The sequence below is a fragment of the Pagrus major genome, chromosome 1 (genome assembly GCF_040436345.1).
Source record: "Pagrus major chromosome 1, Pma_NU_1.0".
NCBI classification, from domain to species: domain Eukaryota; kingdom Metazoa; phylum Chordata; class Actinopteri; order Spariformes; family Sparidae; genus Pagrus; species Pagrus major.
Window position 1 is genome coordinate 23,156,335 of NC_133215.1, and position 19,831 is coordinate 23,176,165.

At 39.5% G+C, this 19,831-nt stretch overlaps 1 protein-coding gene across 1 annotated transcript in view; it reads left to right on the plus strand.

Annotated features, from left to right (window-relative positions):
* The window catches only part of prkcaa (protein kinase C, alpha, a), a 167,742-nt gene extending 164,168 nt beyond the window's left edge, over positions 1-3,574 (plus strand). Inside the window, exon 17 of the mRNA XM_073470342.1 lies at positions 2,254-3,574. Within this exon, the coding sequence (XP_073326443.1) occupies positions 2,254-2,418 (165 nt within the window). The 3' untranslated portion in view covers positions 2,419-3,574. The remainder of the gene's footprint in view (positions 1-2,253) is intronic.
* Positions 3,575-19,831: the final 16,257 nt, after the last annotated feature.

Here is a 19,831-nt window from a genome sequence, read left to right on the forward strand (position 1 = left end):
GCTTTAAGTGGCAGGCGCAAAAAATCACTGCAAGCAAATATGCAGCACCATAAATTAGATTAGCTTGGAAGGAGATAAAACAGCTGGTTTCCATGATCTCTGGTCTCGTTGCCATTGCCTGGAAATTTTACAGACATTGGTGTAGAAATCTTAAAATGTGTGCACCGCTCGGTAAAACAATTAACATAGCATGCTAGATGTCTGAGCCTTGCAATATGTTCTTTAGCTCTTGCACGTGACCTGTACACCCTTTACTTTATCCTTCAAAGAAACACACAATGAAGTGTGATCCATAGAATCCACAATATACACAATGGGACTCAAGTATAAGAAAAGCCATGTGCTGTATGAAATGGTAACACTTCTCTTGCAAAAAGTGGTATCACTTTATAGAAGGGTGCTGCAGGAATGATTTATTTTTGTAGGCTAACCTGGAAATTAGAATCGCCCTGGATCCCTGGAGAAAAAGTCTAAGGGACTTTTGAATTGGATTATTGCAGAAAATAATCTCTGTGACAAACACTTTACAATACTGACATGTTTTGTTCACAGATGAACACCACTTTTGTGATTTTCAAAGTGTAAATTAAATCGCTAGATGTTAAAAGCAGACTACGCTGTGGTCACATGACTAAAACGTCACCAACACTAAGCATCTTACTACATACGTGTACATATCTTCAGCCGTGATAACCACAGACCTTATTTTAGGCATTTAACCAAAAACCCATTCAAACGACCCATTGACTTTGAGATGAGGGAACTGATTTCCAGGTTTTAGGACTCATTACTTCGGCACTCTATAGCCATCCTTTATAAATAATAAATGTACAGTTCATTATACTTAAGTTATTAGCTATTTCAATGTTAACAAACAATGCAATGCTTTACGAACCATTTATCAATTTATAAAGTTAGAAACGGATGTTTATACTGTGATACTTGCTAAATGGTTAATAAATACTGTGTCATTCATCTGTAAACATTATTTGAATGGTCATTATAAAGTTGCAACTGAGGTTTATAAACCTTTACACTCATTTAATAAATGGTTTAGAATAACCATTATTAATAAAGAAAAAAAACAATCAAATAATGTATAAAGTGTTGCCCAAACAGCAAATGCACACATGCAGTATCACTAATTGAACTCCACCTAAATACTTTGTTTTTTTTTCTTGAAAGCTACTGTAGTCATATGTGTCAGGTAGGACTTTTTCAGTCAGGGTGAACATCACTGCAGAGACAAAATGAGATGCACGCTCACATCTCCGAACATGCACATGACCTTCCTTTGCTGAAAAATTCCACCATGTGACATGTTATATTTCCATGTCTTTGATTTAATTTGATCATCCTCTCATCACACAAGCCTGAGAGCACTTCTGATATCTCTTGTTAAACACTGACAGCTTGCCTTCCTCTCACAGACACACTAATTAACCCCTTTGTGACCTTGTAGCCGACTGATGCTGTCGCTGTTTTTGTTCAAGAAATTGTTTCATTCCCCTGTAAAATAATTAGCCGTGACAGCTGAGGGTCAAACGCACATGTGAGCCAAAATAAAGGAGCTGCATGGCAGCAGGTTATGGGGTCAGAGCCACAACACAGCGTGCCACTTTGCAGAGAGGTCCTGACACCATTTCCTCTCATAAAATCAATCCTGAGCCTTGTTTACTGGAAACTGCATAGCTGTTTCACAGCTGTGCCAATGTTGCTTTGGTATTTAGAAGAGTGCACTCTGATTCAGGTGAATGAGATGTAGAGCATGTAATCCGATGTTATGAACTTCCTACTGCACGTAGCAGTGGGAAAAGTGGGGGATCAGGTGTGAAATGCTCTCCATTTGTATGTAGGCCAGAGGGGGGCAGGAGGAAGATGCATTTTAATAAGTCCACAGGTTGATGTGGGAGACCTCACAAATGTTGCTTCTTGTACTGTCCATGCACATTGTCCAGTTGCTCAGCACAGTGTGATTTTTTTTTTTCAGTAATATGAATGGTGATGATGATGATGATGATGATGATGATGATGATGATGATGATGATGATGATGCGTGTCCTGTGTTTCCAAGAAGTTCAGAACAAATTCTGCTGAATTGCTCTTGCCTTCGCAGAATTGCCATGCGTACACCTCCGCCAGTGCTCCAGATTTTTCATGTCTGCTCTGTCTTGTCGGTCTGCTTGCACTCTTCATATTATTAACATACCTTATGTCTAAACATCCCCTTTCTTCTGCCTCTCTTTTCTACAGTGTGGCAAAGGAGCAGAGAACTTTGACAAGTTCTTCACACGCACCCAGCCCCAGCTCACACCACCGGACGAGCTGGTCATCGCCAACATCGACCAGGCCGAGTTCGCAGGCTTCTCCTTCATCAACCCGCAGTTTGTGCACCCGTCGCTCAGTAACAGCGTATGAGAAGGACGGGGACACCTCCCTGAAGAACCTCCCTGTTCACTGCCACCCAATTAAACCGACCGCCAGCCCAACGTCTGACCACAACTCGATCAAGGCCCACTCTAAACCTTTATGTATTGGTTTTAATCAAAAGCAGCAATCTAGGGTTCTTATTTGTTCTGTACGATATATCTGCCAGTATATATTATTTAGATTAGATTGGGCCTAGGCCATCACAAGAAATAATTTCCTTTTGTAGATAAGGATGTCCATCCTTAGTGCTGCAATTTGTATTGAAGGTTTACCATAAGTGGAGGCACAGAGACAGAAGGGTGTCAGGATTTATTTATCTAGAATATGATTGAATTAAGAGAATTAATTAATTGACACCTGTATATGATAAAAATCAACAGTGGAGCATCTAAAGCATGGGTTTAAAATAAGGAAAATAAGTCTGCGCAACCTTTCATGCTCACAGATCTCGATGGATAAACATTGTCTACTCTGTGGGTCACGTTTTATAGATACAATATAATATCATGTGATGACCCTATGAGGCTTTGTAGACACCATAGCCAAATAAGAAGGACAGATGGTGCAGGCGTTGAAACAGCACCTTGTGATTCAATGTTTCCTCTGTCACGTTTACAGTTTTCTTCCCCTTTGATTTCATGGTGATGGTGTAAAATTCTATTTTAGTACAATTTGATTCCTGCCAATCTCAACTTCCAGTGTGCGTAGCAAATCAACTCAAGAAACATCTTGTAATTACTTAATATGCAGCCTGTACAAACGCAAATATGTGAGACACATAGACATGAGCGTGTGTCAGGGTTGGTTCCACTTTGTCAAAACTTAACTTAGCTGAACTGTTTTACCTTTTAAGATAATAATTCACATATTTTCTAGCCCTAACTTGAGCTGCAGATTGTCTACTTCCCCCAGTCAATAATCTTGTGGACACTATGTGGACACACAGGAAAGACTAATCAGTGTGCGGGCAGTGGCAGAACGTTCTTATATCTACCTTAAGATAAAAATCAAACCTAAAACGTTTACAGTTTGTCATGTTTTAAGATTAGTCAGTGTTGACCACCGTCTCTGTCCCATGCTTTGCCCATAACTCTCCAATTGGTCATAAATGTCTTCACAAAAATAGTAAAGACATTTTGACAAACTGTTGTTTGTTTTTTTGAATATAACATACTGTCAGTGTGTATTAACCATACGATGTTAGATTGCATACAGTATCATGCCCTCAAGCGTACATAAAACACGTCTGTTAGGTTTTCTTGGACACAATCAGAAGGAGCATTTTCACAGACAACGTTGTGTCGTCCTGAGAACAAACTTGTACGTCAACACAGTCATTATTATCATCCCTTTTTGTTTCTTTAATTAATTGTTTAATGTCTTTAAAATTAGATTAGTTTCTACCCTCCTCTTCTTTTGTGATCTCATCCATGTGTTTCCATTAGATCAGATTATTATTTTAGTGTTTCTAATATCAGCGCATAACTCCTTTGTAAATAATCATGAGTTATTTAAAAAGAGTATAGCAAGTTACAGTTTTTATACCAACACCTGAATGTGCTTTTATTACATTAATTATATAAACCAATATTTGTATGTGTAAAAACAACTAAGAAAGTAACCCAGTACAGATCAACTTTGTAACAGCTGGACATCTTTAATAGAGTCCAGATTTAGCAAGTTGTGAAATATATATGTTCTTGTTTTCGCAGATTTATCAAATCTTTTTTTTTTCCTTTTCTTTAGTCATATTCAATGATTTTGAGTACAAATTGTACGTTGATTGGATGCGTGTCTGACTGTTGACTGTCCTTGTGTATGTGCATGCTGTTGGTAGGCATCATTCATGCACGTGATCCGCTATATGCTGCATGCTACTAAGTATGAAACAAGAAAGAGCTCCAACCTAAAAGTGATACTCTGCTCTAAATCTAACTTTAGAGGTACGATTTACCCCGTGTAGTCTTCTAGTTTCTACCAGTTTTGTCCTTTTAGAGTAATAACAGCCATGGTTATATTAAGGGTAAGAATTTTTGTTTAAAACATTATGAATAAAACATCAAACTACACAAGCAAAAATGATCATCATAATGCAGAGAAATAAGCGTTTTGACAAGATATTAAAGATGGCTATGTCTTGTGTTGCAGATATCTACTGAAATAAGCATCTAACCAGCTAGCTCCGGCCCGTTCTCTTTCAAAATACCACTCTGAACCCCCAGTTCGGAAGGCTAGCTACATGGCTAACTAGGTAACGGCAGCTACAGGTAGCAGCAGTTAGCTGTTACTCTGGTGATATGCTGCCCCCTACTTGCTTGGAGTATGAATTTGAGAGGTGGCCAAATCATATATGTACATCCTTAAATTCACGTTGATCACAGCTTTTCACTTTAGTGGGAAAAAAAGTCAAGATTTCTCAAACCACTCCTGCATCATAATCCACTCATGCTTTATTTATTTCAAACTTGAATTTATTTTCTAAAATACACTGTTTCCGTCTCAGTCCTCACAAACAACCCACATTCAGCTTGTTTGTAGCTCTGGTCAAGCCTATTGGCTGTGAATGTTTGACATTCAAATGATAGATTTAGGGTGGAGTATCACTGTAAGCACATCACCATTCAAGGTGTCCATTACACACCACAGTCCAGTACCTTAAGAGTGCTGAACTTAGACCAGCTTGACTCTTTAAGAGGTGACTGCAGGGTTTTGTAACTCAACCACACACAAATCATCGACACAGTCTTGAAGCCGTCTGAATGCTTCGGCACATTTGTAAACTAGAGAACAGAATGCAGATCTAAAGAACATAGAAGAGACATTTACCACAGCTTATACATTTGAATAGATGCTAATACTAAATCTACTTTTTATAAGACTTTCCCGAGGCATAGTCCCTGGTTGTAGATCAGTGCTCTTGCTTGATATATGTACATTATGCCCAGTGGTTCCTTTTGCCTTTACCTGTTTATGGCGATGTGAAACACTGAACCCAGATCTGCGGTGCGTTGCTGGACCAGTGGGACCACTCGCTCTCTAGTGTCTCATGAATGGAGTTTATGTTTTAATCTTAATGTCATGTTGTTGTCATTTGTTGTCTTTCTTTTTTGCTTTTGCTGTTGTCAGTGTTGTTAGTTTTATTTCTCCAGCTTCTGCTCAAGAAATTCAGGAATGTTTCAGAGGATAAATCACATAAGAAAACTCATATCTGACTGATATACATAGGAATTATTAACAACGTAATATTTTCTCCATGTTTTTTATTGAAGTCGTGCTCTCCTGCCGCGTTTCCTAAAGTATGTAACCTTTTGCATGTGCCAAACCTGGAAAGCGCCAGAACCCGACAATAGCAGCGTTGCACTAGCTTTAGTCACATGGATGACTCTCTGTGGCAGCTGCCTAAAGCCACACCTGCTGTTCACGCCGCATAACATATACAGTAGCATGCTGCCATGAGTATACCAGTGCACAATGTGTCAGTACACTTCACAATGCCAGTCAGTTTGATAGACGACTCGACATACGCCGGTACTGGATGTTCCTGCCTGTCTAGCCGCGGGCACAGTTGTCTCATTCAGCTTGTTGAGCATTTTGATTTAACATCCAGCGAATTTCACAGAAGTGAGAGAAAATATTCCTTGTACATACTCGGAGTTTACTCAGCAACAGTCTTGCCCTGGTCTGAGCCTAACTTGCACCTCTGTATGTGCTGACTTAATGGTCTAGGTCCATCCCTTTAATAGAATCTCTGCTGACTTGCTTCCCAATCTGCTTTCTTCTTAGAAATGTTTCCAAAATGTCACAGTCAGTGTGGGCATGAAAAAAAAATTACTTACTCTCCCCGTGTGTGCCTTTCCCAACTTGAACAGATATAATGTACATCCTCATTGTTCTCTGATCTGAACTCTCTACTCCATTTTGACTCCAAACCTTTTCTCTGCCTCTGTATTTTTAATCAATTGTCAAAGTAGTTCTCTTCTTCCTTTTATCTTGCAAATGAATGAATGTAAGTAAAAGTCTGTAAATCAGAATTTTAAGCACATTTTGTTGACCCTGGTAGTCATAGAACTACAACTTGACTCATCCTCCTGTGTCTGCCTGCTTTACCTTAACCTCCCTGTGCCTATTAATGACTGAATGATGTAGTGAGCTAATTAATATCTGTATCGACGATATCAAAGGATGATACTGGGGCGATGAAGGAAAAGTGAACGGGTGATTGATGGGGTAATGTTGAATGAATGAAAGGATAGATGATGATGGCTAGTTGGAAGGTCAAACCCCTGTGCCTGGTCACATTGAACCATCCCTCCCTCGTCATCTCTCGCACACTCTCCGTCACTTCACCTGTTCCTCCTTCCTCAGTGCCTGGGCCGAGTCAATCCATCATCTTATCGACAGTGTCCTCCTCCCTCCATCCTTTAAATCCCATCAGGTCAGGACAGCAGTTGGTTTTTCTTGTGCGGCTCACTCAACATGGTCGACATCAATTCCACCCTTTCTTCCTCTCAACTGGTTCCCCCCCAATGCACCCACGGAGAGGAATTAGCCAAATTGTATTTGGTCTTTTGCTTTGTTTACATTCGATTTGTTGTCCTCAACTTTTCGTTTTTAATTTATTCGATTAAGAAGGCCAGAAAATAATGAAGGAACTTAAAGATTTCATCTTAAATGTAAGGTTTTTAGAGAGAGAAAGAGAGAGAGAGGTCTGTTATGATTTCTAACAATACTCCTTACTACTTGTTTGCTTTAGATGAGTCCTGTTTAACGTCTTTCTTCGTTGTAGTTAGTCATTACTCTCCGCCGTGTCCTGTTCGCTGTAAAAATGAGAGTGCTGAAGTGAGCTGCCATCTTTTTGGCCGTACGGAGAACCGGATTAGTAATGTGCAGGAATGCCTTATTCCTTAACTCACACAGTAACATGGTCTCTAACTCGCCTCCCTTTCTTCATTTATAATCTCAGCAGCCCTGTCCTTGTACATAAATGAGTTACAGTAGATATCTACATAGACTGTAAAAGAAAGAATATATTGTATTTTGCAAATGGTGTATGTTTTCTCCCTTGTCAGCCTGAAACCTTTAAAACGAGTCTGAGCTACTTACCTTGTAATTGATTGTGTCATTTGTACCTAATGTATGATAATGCAAATAAAAAAAGAAAAATAAGGTCCATACGTCTGCAAGGGAGTGTTTTTTTTTTTTTTTTTTTTCCATTTGTGACTAACGTGTTGTATTAAAATGTACTGTATTATCGCCTGAAATAGAAGTGTCATGATATACCGATACTGACGATAATTGTGATATTTAAAAATGAAATGTTTAGATTTTGTTAATTATACACAACTGGTAATACTGTTTAAACAATCCAGCACCTCTAATACCATTTCCCTTTTGTTCCATTCTCACATTGTCACAGTAGGTGACAGTAGTGCATGGAGTGACTTGCTAGTTAACTTCTGCCGCACAAAATCGTGTCATCAGAGACGACAGATGAGAGTGACTCGACCCACAGTTCGGGTGGATATCGTGATAATATCATTATTGTTAATAACCGTGTAGTGAAAATCTGATATTGTGACAGCCCAAACCTGAAACTAAGAATTGTTGTGTTTTGGTTTAGCTACAATGCTGTATGTATATCAACCACTGGCTTGGCAGAAATATCCTCAACTTTTTTACTTTTTGTGACACACACAAGTTAGACTAACAGAGCTGAGCCTCCCCTTGATTCCGACACTTGTATTTGCAGGCTGTGTGCTCATGTGTGTATTGCCACTCACAGGAGTATTATGTCTAGCGTGTTGACAAAACAACACGTTGTAACTGTGAGACATAAGCCTATCAGACCAGTTTTCATAGCGTGGGTGTTCATATGCATTAATACGATTATATACACTGATGTATGGGGGCATGAAAGTGTGTTTTCCTGTGCATGCGCAGAGGTGTGAGCTTATGTGGGGGCGATGGGTCGATTTTGTGTGTATGTTCCAGGTTTCTTCATCAGTTGGATGGCTGAGCTGGAGTCCTGGTGCTCGGCAGGGGGGTGTTAGTGATGGGAGACAATAGTGTAGCACTCACTGCTGTCAGGAGTCATCAGGGTTTACTTGGACTGAGAAGCATCAGCAGCAGGTCCTGTCTAAGGCTTGACTGACACTGCAAGATCTCTCATACACTTCAGCTGAGTGAGGCTGAGAGCACACCTGGGGCTTTGGGAGTCCATTTAAGGGCTTTACTGAGTTATTAGGTGCTTAGGCCAATTGTTAGCTTACTAAATGCCTGTCACAACAAAAAGTGTTTCAGCTCAAGCAAACAGATGTATTATTTTCATGACACACCAGCTGCAGATGTAACAATTGCAGTGCTTCCCTATAACATAGATTATAATGTAAGGTATGTTGTTATTTTTTCTCATACAGTAGCACCTTTGCTTTTCTACTGCCCAGACAGATTGTATGCTCATTTCAGGAATAGATAATGTGCAATACTCTTAGAAAATTATAAAAAATGTTTGATAAAACTGGTCCCCATTATGTATTGATCATTGAAAGGTTTTCCACTTATTTCCTCCAACCTTGAACTCTCCTCCATTTTGGACTCTCCTCCATCTTGTTAGGCACACAACTCCAGCCACTATACATTTCCTCAGACTCTTAACTTGATAGCTTTCATCCATCTTAGTAATGTTTTCTCAAATGAGGGCCCATAATTATTCCTTTTTGGCAGACAGCCAGTGTCCTAAATGGTGGCTATGAGTGATGTGAGAGATTTGTAAGGTTTTACAACACACTGTGGTTTATTGGGGCTGTTTTACGAAGTTTTCAGTCCTTGCTCTCCTGATCTTGAAAGTCAAATAAGTGAATCACAAACACTGGAGTTACATTATGCATCAGGAAATCCTTCCAGGTGTCCGTCTCTTCACGTGTTTACAGACAATGCATAGCTGGCATGTGATCAGAGAAAGCCCTGCAGTATGTTTACTGTGGAACCAGCTGGTGTGTGAACCTCTTTAATACCTTTATGTGTTTCAGTCCACTGCTTTCTCTATTATTCTACCTCCACACACACAAACACACACACAGCATAACCTCTCCTGTTATTAAACTACTAGAGCTAGGTCATATAGTATATGTTTTTTCTATGCTATGCCCTTAAGTAAAACAGATGCTTTATCATAACAGTTTGATGCACATTAGTATCTTTGTGAATAATGACTTAGCCGGGGTGTATTAAAGAAGCTGGATGAATGTTTTATGTTTGCGTTATGTAAAGAAAGAAAGTCTGCATGTGGTTTTTGCACTTAATTGCAGCAGAAACCTGCAAATGCTTGCCTCTCCTACCTCTGAGAAGATGTTGAAGATCAGCGAAAGGAACCGAGGAGACATACTTTCTTCTGTACATAGTTCATTACCATGTGCAAATTATGCTGATTAACTTTCAAAGCTTTTGAAGGACATGGATGACATATTGTGCTTATTTTCAGGTTCATAATTTTATTTTGGGTAACTCCTATCAACGGTTTACATGCTTTAGTGCTCAAAAAACACATCAGTTATGTCATTCTTATGGGCCAGACTAGCTGTTAGGCTATAAATTATGTAAATGTATGACATGGTGACATGCAGCAGTGTGATATCAGAAAGTCACAGAGTTAAGACAGGAGAGAGGAGCTTCTGTTGATGAGAACTTTGACCTTTTTAACTTCAAGACCTTTACATGCACAAGAATCTATATAAAACACTGAGGGAAAGGGGAAAAAAAGGAGATAAGGTATAATAGCTCTCCTTTAAGAAATCCTTGCGTCACCTTGTTCTAGTCAGCAAGTGCTCAGTATTTCCCAAAAACCTGAAGCATGCCAGGAAAGTTCACCTTAGCTGTTCAGCTTGGAAGAGCTTGAATTTTGCTGCTGGCTTTGATGTTTGATTGTCAAAGCAGAGGAGAAAATAGAAGAGAGAATATGTTTGCTTCAACAGTATACAATGATGAAATGTGTGAGAAATAAGCTTCTGCGTGAATAAGTGGTGCAAAATGGGATGACGAAGGTCCTGATTGCCCTCCTGTGAGGTCAGTTAGCGGTTGTGTGAAAGACCAAGTCTGAGCCAAGCTGATGACGGCCTCTTCATTCACTCCTGCCTGTGATTAGTCAGGAACAAGATGTGGTGGTTAGTCAAACACACATGGGATTCACCAGATGCTCCTAAATGAATGAATGAATGAATGCATATGCTCAGAGAGGGTTTGTGCTGAATTCAGTCTGACCGCAGCTCTGACGCTCTATAAATCTGCACCGCCCGTGCTGAACGTGTGACTTGATGCTTTTACAAAACTATCCTCTTCAACACAAACTGAGTGGTTTATTGAATGGAGAGGCTTCATCCTCAATTCGTCCAGTCACTGACAGACTATAACACATCCGTTTCCACATGAAGTATGAACCAGATGTTACATAGAAATGACTCCACTGAGCCACTGAAATGACTCTGTTGAAGGCTCTGCTGCTTTGGCAGTATATTCCTTTTAGTTTTTGAAGACATGACATGCTGAAATCCAAACAAAACCACAGTTTTTTTTTTGTCTCAATGGGGAGTCTGATACAAAGGATACAAACGTGAAGAAGAAAAAAAGCAACAACTGAGCCAGTGTCAACCCTTATCATGCTGTGTCTTCTGACTGAATCTCTTTTTATTTCTTTTCTTTTCTTTTTTTTTTTTAAGAAAAACTGGCAATTAAAAGGTTGCGTGTTACATAAAGACACAAAATATACATATCAATTAGTTTGGGCATGAAAACAAATCCATGCAGTTGTCATGGCATGCATTTTGCACAGTCGTCTCAAATCCACTCAGTGTTTGATTCGCAAGAGAAAAAAAAAGGCTTTCTAAACTGAAGCTGTGCATAAATCATGGCGCCTCCACGGTTGCATTTGGTCTGAACCACCAACTCGTTGTTTACCGCATCACGCGCTCGCAGCAGCATCTCTCCTGTCTGTCCTCACCTGGAGAGAGGTGGAGCGCAGAGTTTGGGCGCCACGTGCCGCTCTCTCAGTGCTGCCTTGGATAGTAGCGGTGCGCGAGCCACAGCCGCGGGTCCCGTGCGCCACACAGCAGCTCACCGCGCGCCAAAGAGACGGAGACAGCACAGAGCGACTGACTGAGCAGCGACAAACAACAGGAGAAAGCGCAGAGGAGGAGGAAGAACAGTGCTTTCCTCGACGAGGCTTTGTCGTGAAGGTAATTAATTGTCCCGTCTGTGTTTTTCTCTGTGTGTAGATAGGTTTGTTTTCGGTATTTTGCGGAGAGAAACGTGTCGCAGACGCCGCGGAGCGCTTTGTGTTGTTTTTCCACACCTGTCGTGTTTTATCTTAAGCCACTCAGACTGATTGTTGTGAATATTAAAGACGAGAATAGCCCACATTCACTCACTTTACGCACACTTCTGTGTGAGGAGTCGAGTGAACTTCCTCCCTGACACGTCGTTGCCAGAATAACTTCACATTAGGAGCTACAGTTCAGTAAGATTTAGCCGGCTGACGTTCAAAGATTTGGGTTTTCTTATTTTCCTCTGTTGTTCTTTTGTTTCGGACGAGCGCTTCATGACAGAGACGCTGCATGTGTCCAAGTTTAGAGGCATGGAAACCTAAACCCGACTGTTATTTAAGCGCTTTAAAATGGTGTCCAACTCCAGAGAACAAAACAAGGAGCGGCTCAGCTATTCGTTTTTTGGGATGGAAGAAAATGGAAAAAGAGGATAAATGCAGCTTTTTCTAAAATGAAACGAACTGAAGATTAAGTCTACTTTTATTCTCAAACAAGCTGGATGAGTTCACTTCTGTTACACCCTTGTTTAACACCGCGTTTAATGGACCAAGTTGGGCACAGTGCGTGGACCGTGTGCGGCTGGTTCAGCACCGCGGACAGAGATTTGAGCCGAAGCCAAGGATTAAACGGCAGCGTAACAAACGGCTGGCTGTGGTTACTTTACAGAGGATCGAGCCAACAAATAGACTCATGCTGACTGACACACTGATTTACAGTTTATTAACTTTCAATGTCCTGAAAATGATTGACAAAACAACAGCAATTCACAGTCGTCAGCTCGATTTAATGTGTCAAAATTGATGCGTTCAAGAGATTTTGTTCATTCTGGAAGCTGCGTTTGTTTTCTGATCAGTAACTGAAAGTCTCACTTCATTTCTTCTACATTTACTACAGCAGCACTGATTAGAAGAAAGTTACCTGAAAGTAAACAAATGTTGGGATTCATATTCATTACCAACACCTCCTCCTTAACCTGGAATGTGTTCTCAGCAGTAGGCAGCCCACATGCCTACTTGGCTGACATCCATTTCTCAGTGTGCCAGTGAGCCAGACAAATACTGTTATAACACACATTTAGACAGGGATGGTGTGGGCTGCAGGGGATTATTTTTTCTACAACTGCAGAGGAAAAATTGTTTGTAGCCACTGTCCAATACAAGCTGCACTTTGACTGCTCACACCTTCTCTGGATGAAAAACTACTTGTTGCAGAGAAACAGACGTTTATATAAAAGGTTGTGCACCTCATTGTAATCGTTCAGACTGTGATTTAAAGGTGGAGAAATACCACTTATGTACAATTTTGGGGTTTGTTCAGTTTCAATTAAATCTTTCTTAAGTTACATTCGTAATATTTTCTTTTTTTTATATAGATCATTCATTCTACTTTTATGTAGAAGTCTATTTATCCCAGATGGTTTTAGGGACTCAAAAAGATTTAAAGGTTTAATTAGGGAAACACAGTGCATTGGCGTATGATTCACGATTAGTGGGAATGATCATCTTTTGCATCACAATTTTCAATTTTACTGAAGAACTATTAAAATCCTGATGGTATGACATTTGTTGGGGTCTGTACACAAACAAACATGTTTTCTTTCATCTGGAAAACAGGATCTGTAGGCCATCGTGCTGTTTTGTCAGACATTTTACCTTCATCAAAAAATTGCAGCTTCTGCGTTTTGGATACTGCTGTTGGTCATATTGCGATGTCGATAATATTTTGATTGATTGTGCAGCCCTAGGTTTCGATGAAAGTCAGCTGTCTTGACTCCTGCTGGATCATTAAAATGTTGCAGGCATTGCTTTCAGCTTCATGCAGAATCGTACTGTCTTGAAACATATATTTAACCCCTGGTTTGCAGTCAGGGAATTTTTGTATTTGCCATCTCTGGTATGCAAATCTTCATGCAGCTTTACAGGCCAGTCATAATGGGCAAATTTTCAAAAGCTTCAAGGATGCACAGACTATTTAAAAAAAAGACTTCACAGCCCTGTTCATGTGTCCCATCATTAAAATTATGCAGTCTTCCTTCCATTTTTCCTCCACCATTGTGTCTTGTTAACTCAGCAACACCACACTTTACAGTTAACCAATTTGTCACTCCTGCCAACAAGAAAACACAGCTGCAGGTCATCATTAATAAAAAATGTCTGCTACAGATTCCATATGGAGAAACCAGAACATGCTCAATGTCCTCAATGTGTAACGGACTTTTGTATTTTTATACACATATACTGTCCTATGGTACTGTTACCTTAGTTTTCTTTGGGTGGTTTTTATTACTCAGGTTTATGAAACTGATTGTGTTGCTCATGAAGTGGAACAGTCCACTGTTGTGGATCATATATATTTCAGTAGGAATTATTTCACAACATCAATTTGGACTTGCAGAATTGAGTTGCTGTTAAATAAAATCGTTATGTCATTATCGTTTAGAGCACTTCAACTGTTATTTCATTTGTATATTTAGATTTGTAACATTAAGGTTGCATTTCATGTCCCGTTGCCGAAGAGTAAATGTTGGTTCCTACCTGCCCTTGTTTTAGGAGGGAAAGGTATGAGTGAAATAGAGGTAAGGTAAAATGTGCACAAGGTAGTAGTGTTGTCAGCCACGAAAGAGTGAAGTTGTTGGCTGTTGGTGTCTATTTAGACAAATTGTAACCCGCTTATTGCCCATAGAAAGACTGGAGAATTCTACCAAACTAAGAAGCAGGGTTGCAGTAATAACTGTAGCTCAGTTGTTGTTATGCTGGTTAGTTAGCCATCTATGACAAAAGGTTTTGCAATATCATTTAATGGCAATATTTGTTAATGTAAGATTATTATTAGGTTTTGTCAGTAACTGTACATTCACGCTGTTTCTGTTTAGTTTGTTGTTGTTGTTGTTTTTATGTCATGATGGTATGAAGAGAATATTCATTAAAAAGACAAAAAGAGTTAAGTCAGGAAGTCAGATGTCTCGTAGCATCTAAGTTTTAGCAATAATAGTAGTGGGTTAGTGTTCTGTTCTCTTTTCTTAACCCTGTATTCACTTTACTTGCTTTTCTTAGTGTGTTGCACGATAACACAAATTTGTTAAACACAGTAAAAAAGCATTCCCCGTAGCATCAACCTACTCTCTTGGCTGCACCTCAATGGTTTCAGTGATCACTCACGCTCTAAGGAACATCCTGCTGGGAATATCCTTAAAAAGTAAACAGCGTGCTCTCTGGTGCTCTGATTTTAAACACCTTAAAGTATGACAGTGATCTTAGTCTCATTTAGGTTGGTAATATATAGTACTGTGGCTTTGTGCAGACTCTGGTAGTCATGAAGTCCTACAGGATTTTCACACAGATGTGGACTAATGATGTAGCTGTACAGTAGCGTCGAGTTGCGTGTACGTAACGAGAACATGCAAGCTTGTAATTCAGTCACATTTTAATGACCATGAATAGCATCCACTTCATTTTTAATGAATCCACTTCTTTAATCTGGACACAAATATCTGTTCACTATATGTTTTGGCCCATAATCTTCTGTGATGTATTTGTGCTATGTCATTTCTCCTGCACTACTGGATATGAAGCCCTGTTTTGGGACTCGCTCATCAGTCCCTTCATGCTTGACTAATTCGGAGGCCTCCTCTGTATAGTGTTGCCTGGCGACAGGGCCTAGTCAAGCACTCATAAATGGGAGACTTGTTTTCACAACAAACAAAGGAAAAAATAGATGTTAGTGATTTTTGCTGTGGGTCCCTTTTTTTGTGCCACTGTCAATGGACCGTCACCCCTTTTAGAGATCACTACTGAACCAATCCTTTGGATTTTATTTGATTAAACAGATCTCCAGTCTTTCATCTTTAAGTTAATTCAAGTTATTATTATCTTTGTTACAAATATTTCAACATGGAATTAAGCAGATCAAGATAATTGTCCTCGATGTAAAGTTTTGGTGGAGCAAACAGCATCTGTAGCAGTGAAGATATGTAGTCTTTGTTCAGCCTTTCATAGTTTATCTTTACTATTACTTATCCATGATCATCAGAAGATATTCAACACGATGAGCAAGCTGACTGACAAGCTCTGCGTACGCTTTCTGATCATGATACTGTGCAAATGAATACACAGGGGATAACAGCTCAAAGCCAAAACCATTTGCTAAAAGACATAAGGGAAGTGCCTTTGGAACAGCATGAAAGTCTTGGGCTATATCCAGAGCTGCCCCATCCAATTAAGATGATCTGACATTACACAACGAGAGATGTACTGCGTTTTGATGCAGGCTGCTCCAGAGTCTTGAGGGTGATGGAAGAGAACACCTCCTACATTGGCTCAGCTGGTTCAACTGTTCATAAGCAAATGTCTGGCAACATTTAACCACCAGTTGCCTGATTTTTTTTAACCCAAATCCAGTGGTTTTAATGTAGTAATCTTGCTTGTTAGCTCCCTTCTGGAGACCAGCAGAGCTCAAAGACAATGACTGATGGACGAGAGCATATGGAAACAAAATGTCCTCTGTGATAAAACGTTACTTGTTAGAATCACATAGTGGGAGTTCCAGACAAAACAACAATGGCTACTATGTTCAGATTTGAAGAGTAACATCCTCCCCAAAAATAAGGCTGTTTTTAACCCAGACTGGGAGACCTCTCAATTCATCTTCAACACTTTGCCACAAAAATTGTTTAGATTTTATGACTCATCTGACCCTGGTAGATTGGAATCCGACCTGATGACAGGCATTACGAATAACTGTAATAACTAAAACAGAAATAGCCAATATTCACACTGATGGTCTTGTTTCCTTATGTAGGTCATATAGAGGCATCGGTAGCAAATTAAGACTGTTTCATAACTAGTTAACAACTCCCTGTAGTACATTTAACTTACAAATGTTTGTAATGTCATACATTATGCACTTAACTTAAGTCATGTACTCAGGTACATAACTTAAGTTGTGTAACTAACACACTTATTTTAACCCCACCCATGATCTTTACCTAAACCTAACAGAGTAGTTATGGTGCCTAAACCTAATCCGACTGTAACTTCACAATGTTAACCACGTGAAAATGAAGATCCTGTTGCTGGTATTTTCCAATGGTCATTTCTGGAGCCATTGGTGAACGACCTATTCTGTCATTCACGGATAAGAATGTGTTTGGAAAAAAGCCGCTAAAAGGTTTTAATGTATTCTTCCCAACTAGCCAAAAGAAGGTTTGTTGGTGTGTATTTTTCTTTTACCTGAAATATTGTGCTTGAAAACGTTATCAAACAAACCCTTTATCATTTATTTAGTTTGCCTTTTCTAAGCTAGTATAAGGTATATATTTAAGTTTTTCTTTATTCCAAAACATAACATTTAAGACCAACATAGTGTTAACAATGTAAATGTTGAAATTACTCTTTAAGGTTTGTTTGACAGGATGTTAGGCTTGTATGATTATTTCTATACAATGAACTAATTTTGAGTATTAATGGTTAGAAGAAGTAACTGTATGATGTATTGCAAAAAACAAACAAACAATTAAAACAGGTGATACATTTGTAACCATGATTGTTGTATGAAATAGCTCTAAAAAGCCACATTTCAATTTGGAGAGGCGTTTTGATGTTCACTGTTTCTTTGGAAAAATCATCTGTCTGCATCAGTCGTTTTATTCTAACTTTGCTTTCAACACTGGAGGACATTTTGGACATTCAAAATACAGACAAATGTATAATTTATGTAACATCAGTGACACACTACCTCTGTAATACTGATGTATTAAGTGAGGACAGCAGAGAGTGGCTGTGGATAGTTTGTGGGTCAGTGAGTGTATGTTTAGTGTGTGTATGAATGTGTGTGTTATAGGCATGCATGTGCAGTGTCATGCATGTCTTGCTTAAACTCTGCAAGCAGATCCCAGCTGTGTCTGTGGCTTGATGACATACCTCCCCTCTTGTGCACTGGACTGCTATTGTCCTCAGGCTTCTCCAGCCAGCATCAACCGACAACAACTAACTCCCACAGTGTTAGTCGCCTGTCCACATCAGAGGCAACAGAGGGACTGCACTCACAGCCACACTCTCTCCCGGCCACAGTAGCTGGGTCAGTAAGCATGCCAAAAAGACATCCATGCTGTGACGCGGACAAACCCTCGACAGAGATGAACAAATGCTCAAATTCAAATTAGACTGTCACTTGTTTTGCAGTGACATTCTGGGTTTTTTAACAAAGTCATGAGTGATAGTCAGCTCATTCAGCTGAAAAACAGTTTTAGAGCTCTACTTTAGTGGATCATATTTATTCAAAACAATATTTGTTATCTTTTGTTTTAAAAATAGAAATCCTATTAATTTTAAGACAAAGGTGAGGTGAAAAATCATCACGGTAACCCAAATAAATATTAAGTTCTCTTCCATATTAAGTTTTGTTAACTGCAGGCATTTCTCCGTTGAAACACTTGCCCCATGAGCTTGTGATATATTGTTTACCTTTGCATTTTAACCATCAGTGACACAGATGCTCACTAAATTCAGAATGAATCATGTTGATCACATCTGCCTAACTTACTACAAGCTGTCTTAAATCAATGACAATATTCTATAACAGATGTATTTAATTTTGTCACTTTTTTTCAGAAAAAATATAACCTAAAAAATAATGTTATATCACGGGTCAGGTGTTTTCTTATCCAAATGTGGTTTGTTGTGGAGGTCTGGGTTTCATAGTACTCTACAACTGTTGAAAAGAATGGAGACATCTGTGTTACTCTTTGTCTTTCCATTGAATTTCCAATTGTTCTCGGAAAGTGTGGTATTTTTGGCGGTGAGCTGTTTAAATTAAGGCTGACAGGAGGTTAGGTGCATGTTAACAAAGTAGACGGAAGAGGACTGCCCTACTTCTGGCGATGACATGCCCTTTACTCTTGCCGTGTTGTGCATCTGCCTCACTTGATGCCAGCATAGCCTCTGGACCCCTAGTGGCTCTGATCAGTATCACATAAATGGTTGAACATGTAAACATTATCTGTCATTTTTAGTTAAATCCTTTTGAAAAATGAAATACATTTTTGGGTGACTGTAACGATTGCAAAGCTTCTGCTTAATTAATCACCATGATTAGGCAGGAGTGGACTTCAGTCTAGATACAGGTTCAAACAGGTTTTGAAAGGAAATGCTGATGTTTATGCAGAAGGTTTTGTGTGTCCCTTTGCAGACAAAGAGGGACTACAAGGCTTTTTTGTTGGTTGCAGTGGCTTTGAACATCTAATGAGAAACATTTCTCAATAAAAATAAAACCTTTTTTCTCAACTGAGATCAGTCACCATTTATAATCCTTTAGAGACCAGAACAATGAGTAGAATATTTAGTATTCATGTAGGACTGAATGTGATGACATTGTGTGTGTGTGTGTGTGTGTGTGTGTGTGTGTGTGTGTGTGTGTGTGTGTGCGCGCGTGCGTGCGTGCGTGCGTGCGTGCGTACGTACGTGTGTGTGTGTGTGTGTGGACTTTACTGTAATGAGGCAGTTTGTTGGTTGTCCATTTAAATGTTTGGCTTTTTGTTTGTTTCCTAATCATTTTTATCTATAATTTAGTTGGTGTTGTTTATTCATATGCCTAATTATTGGCATTACCCATTATCGTTGGACTAATCAGCTCAGTGCTACTGTGTACATGCTACCATGTTACGAGGTGTTCTAGCAAGAGCACCCACGCATTTTTAGTTGGCCCATGCAGGGGTCTCCATTGTGTTGATGTTGTCATGATTCAGTGTCTTGTTCTTGTGTTCTTTTAATTTGATATTATGCCCTCTGTCATTATTCAGTGTCTTCTTGTTTTTCCTGTTTTATTTTGATATTATGCCCTCATGTGTATCTTCTTGCTTTTCAGTTCCTCCTGTGTTTTTTTCCCCTCCCAGTGTTTTTCCGCTTGTTTCCTCACCTGTTCCTCTTCCCTCCTCACTCCACCTGTTCCTGATCCCCTCGCTAGTGTGTCTGTGTATATAGTCTTTGTTCTCTCTCATGTTTTTGTCAGTTCGTTCCGTGAGATCCATGATGTTCCCTGTCATTCCTCCGTGTTGTTTAATGTTACTCTGTCTTGGTCCGTCTTCCCCTCTG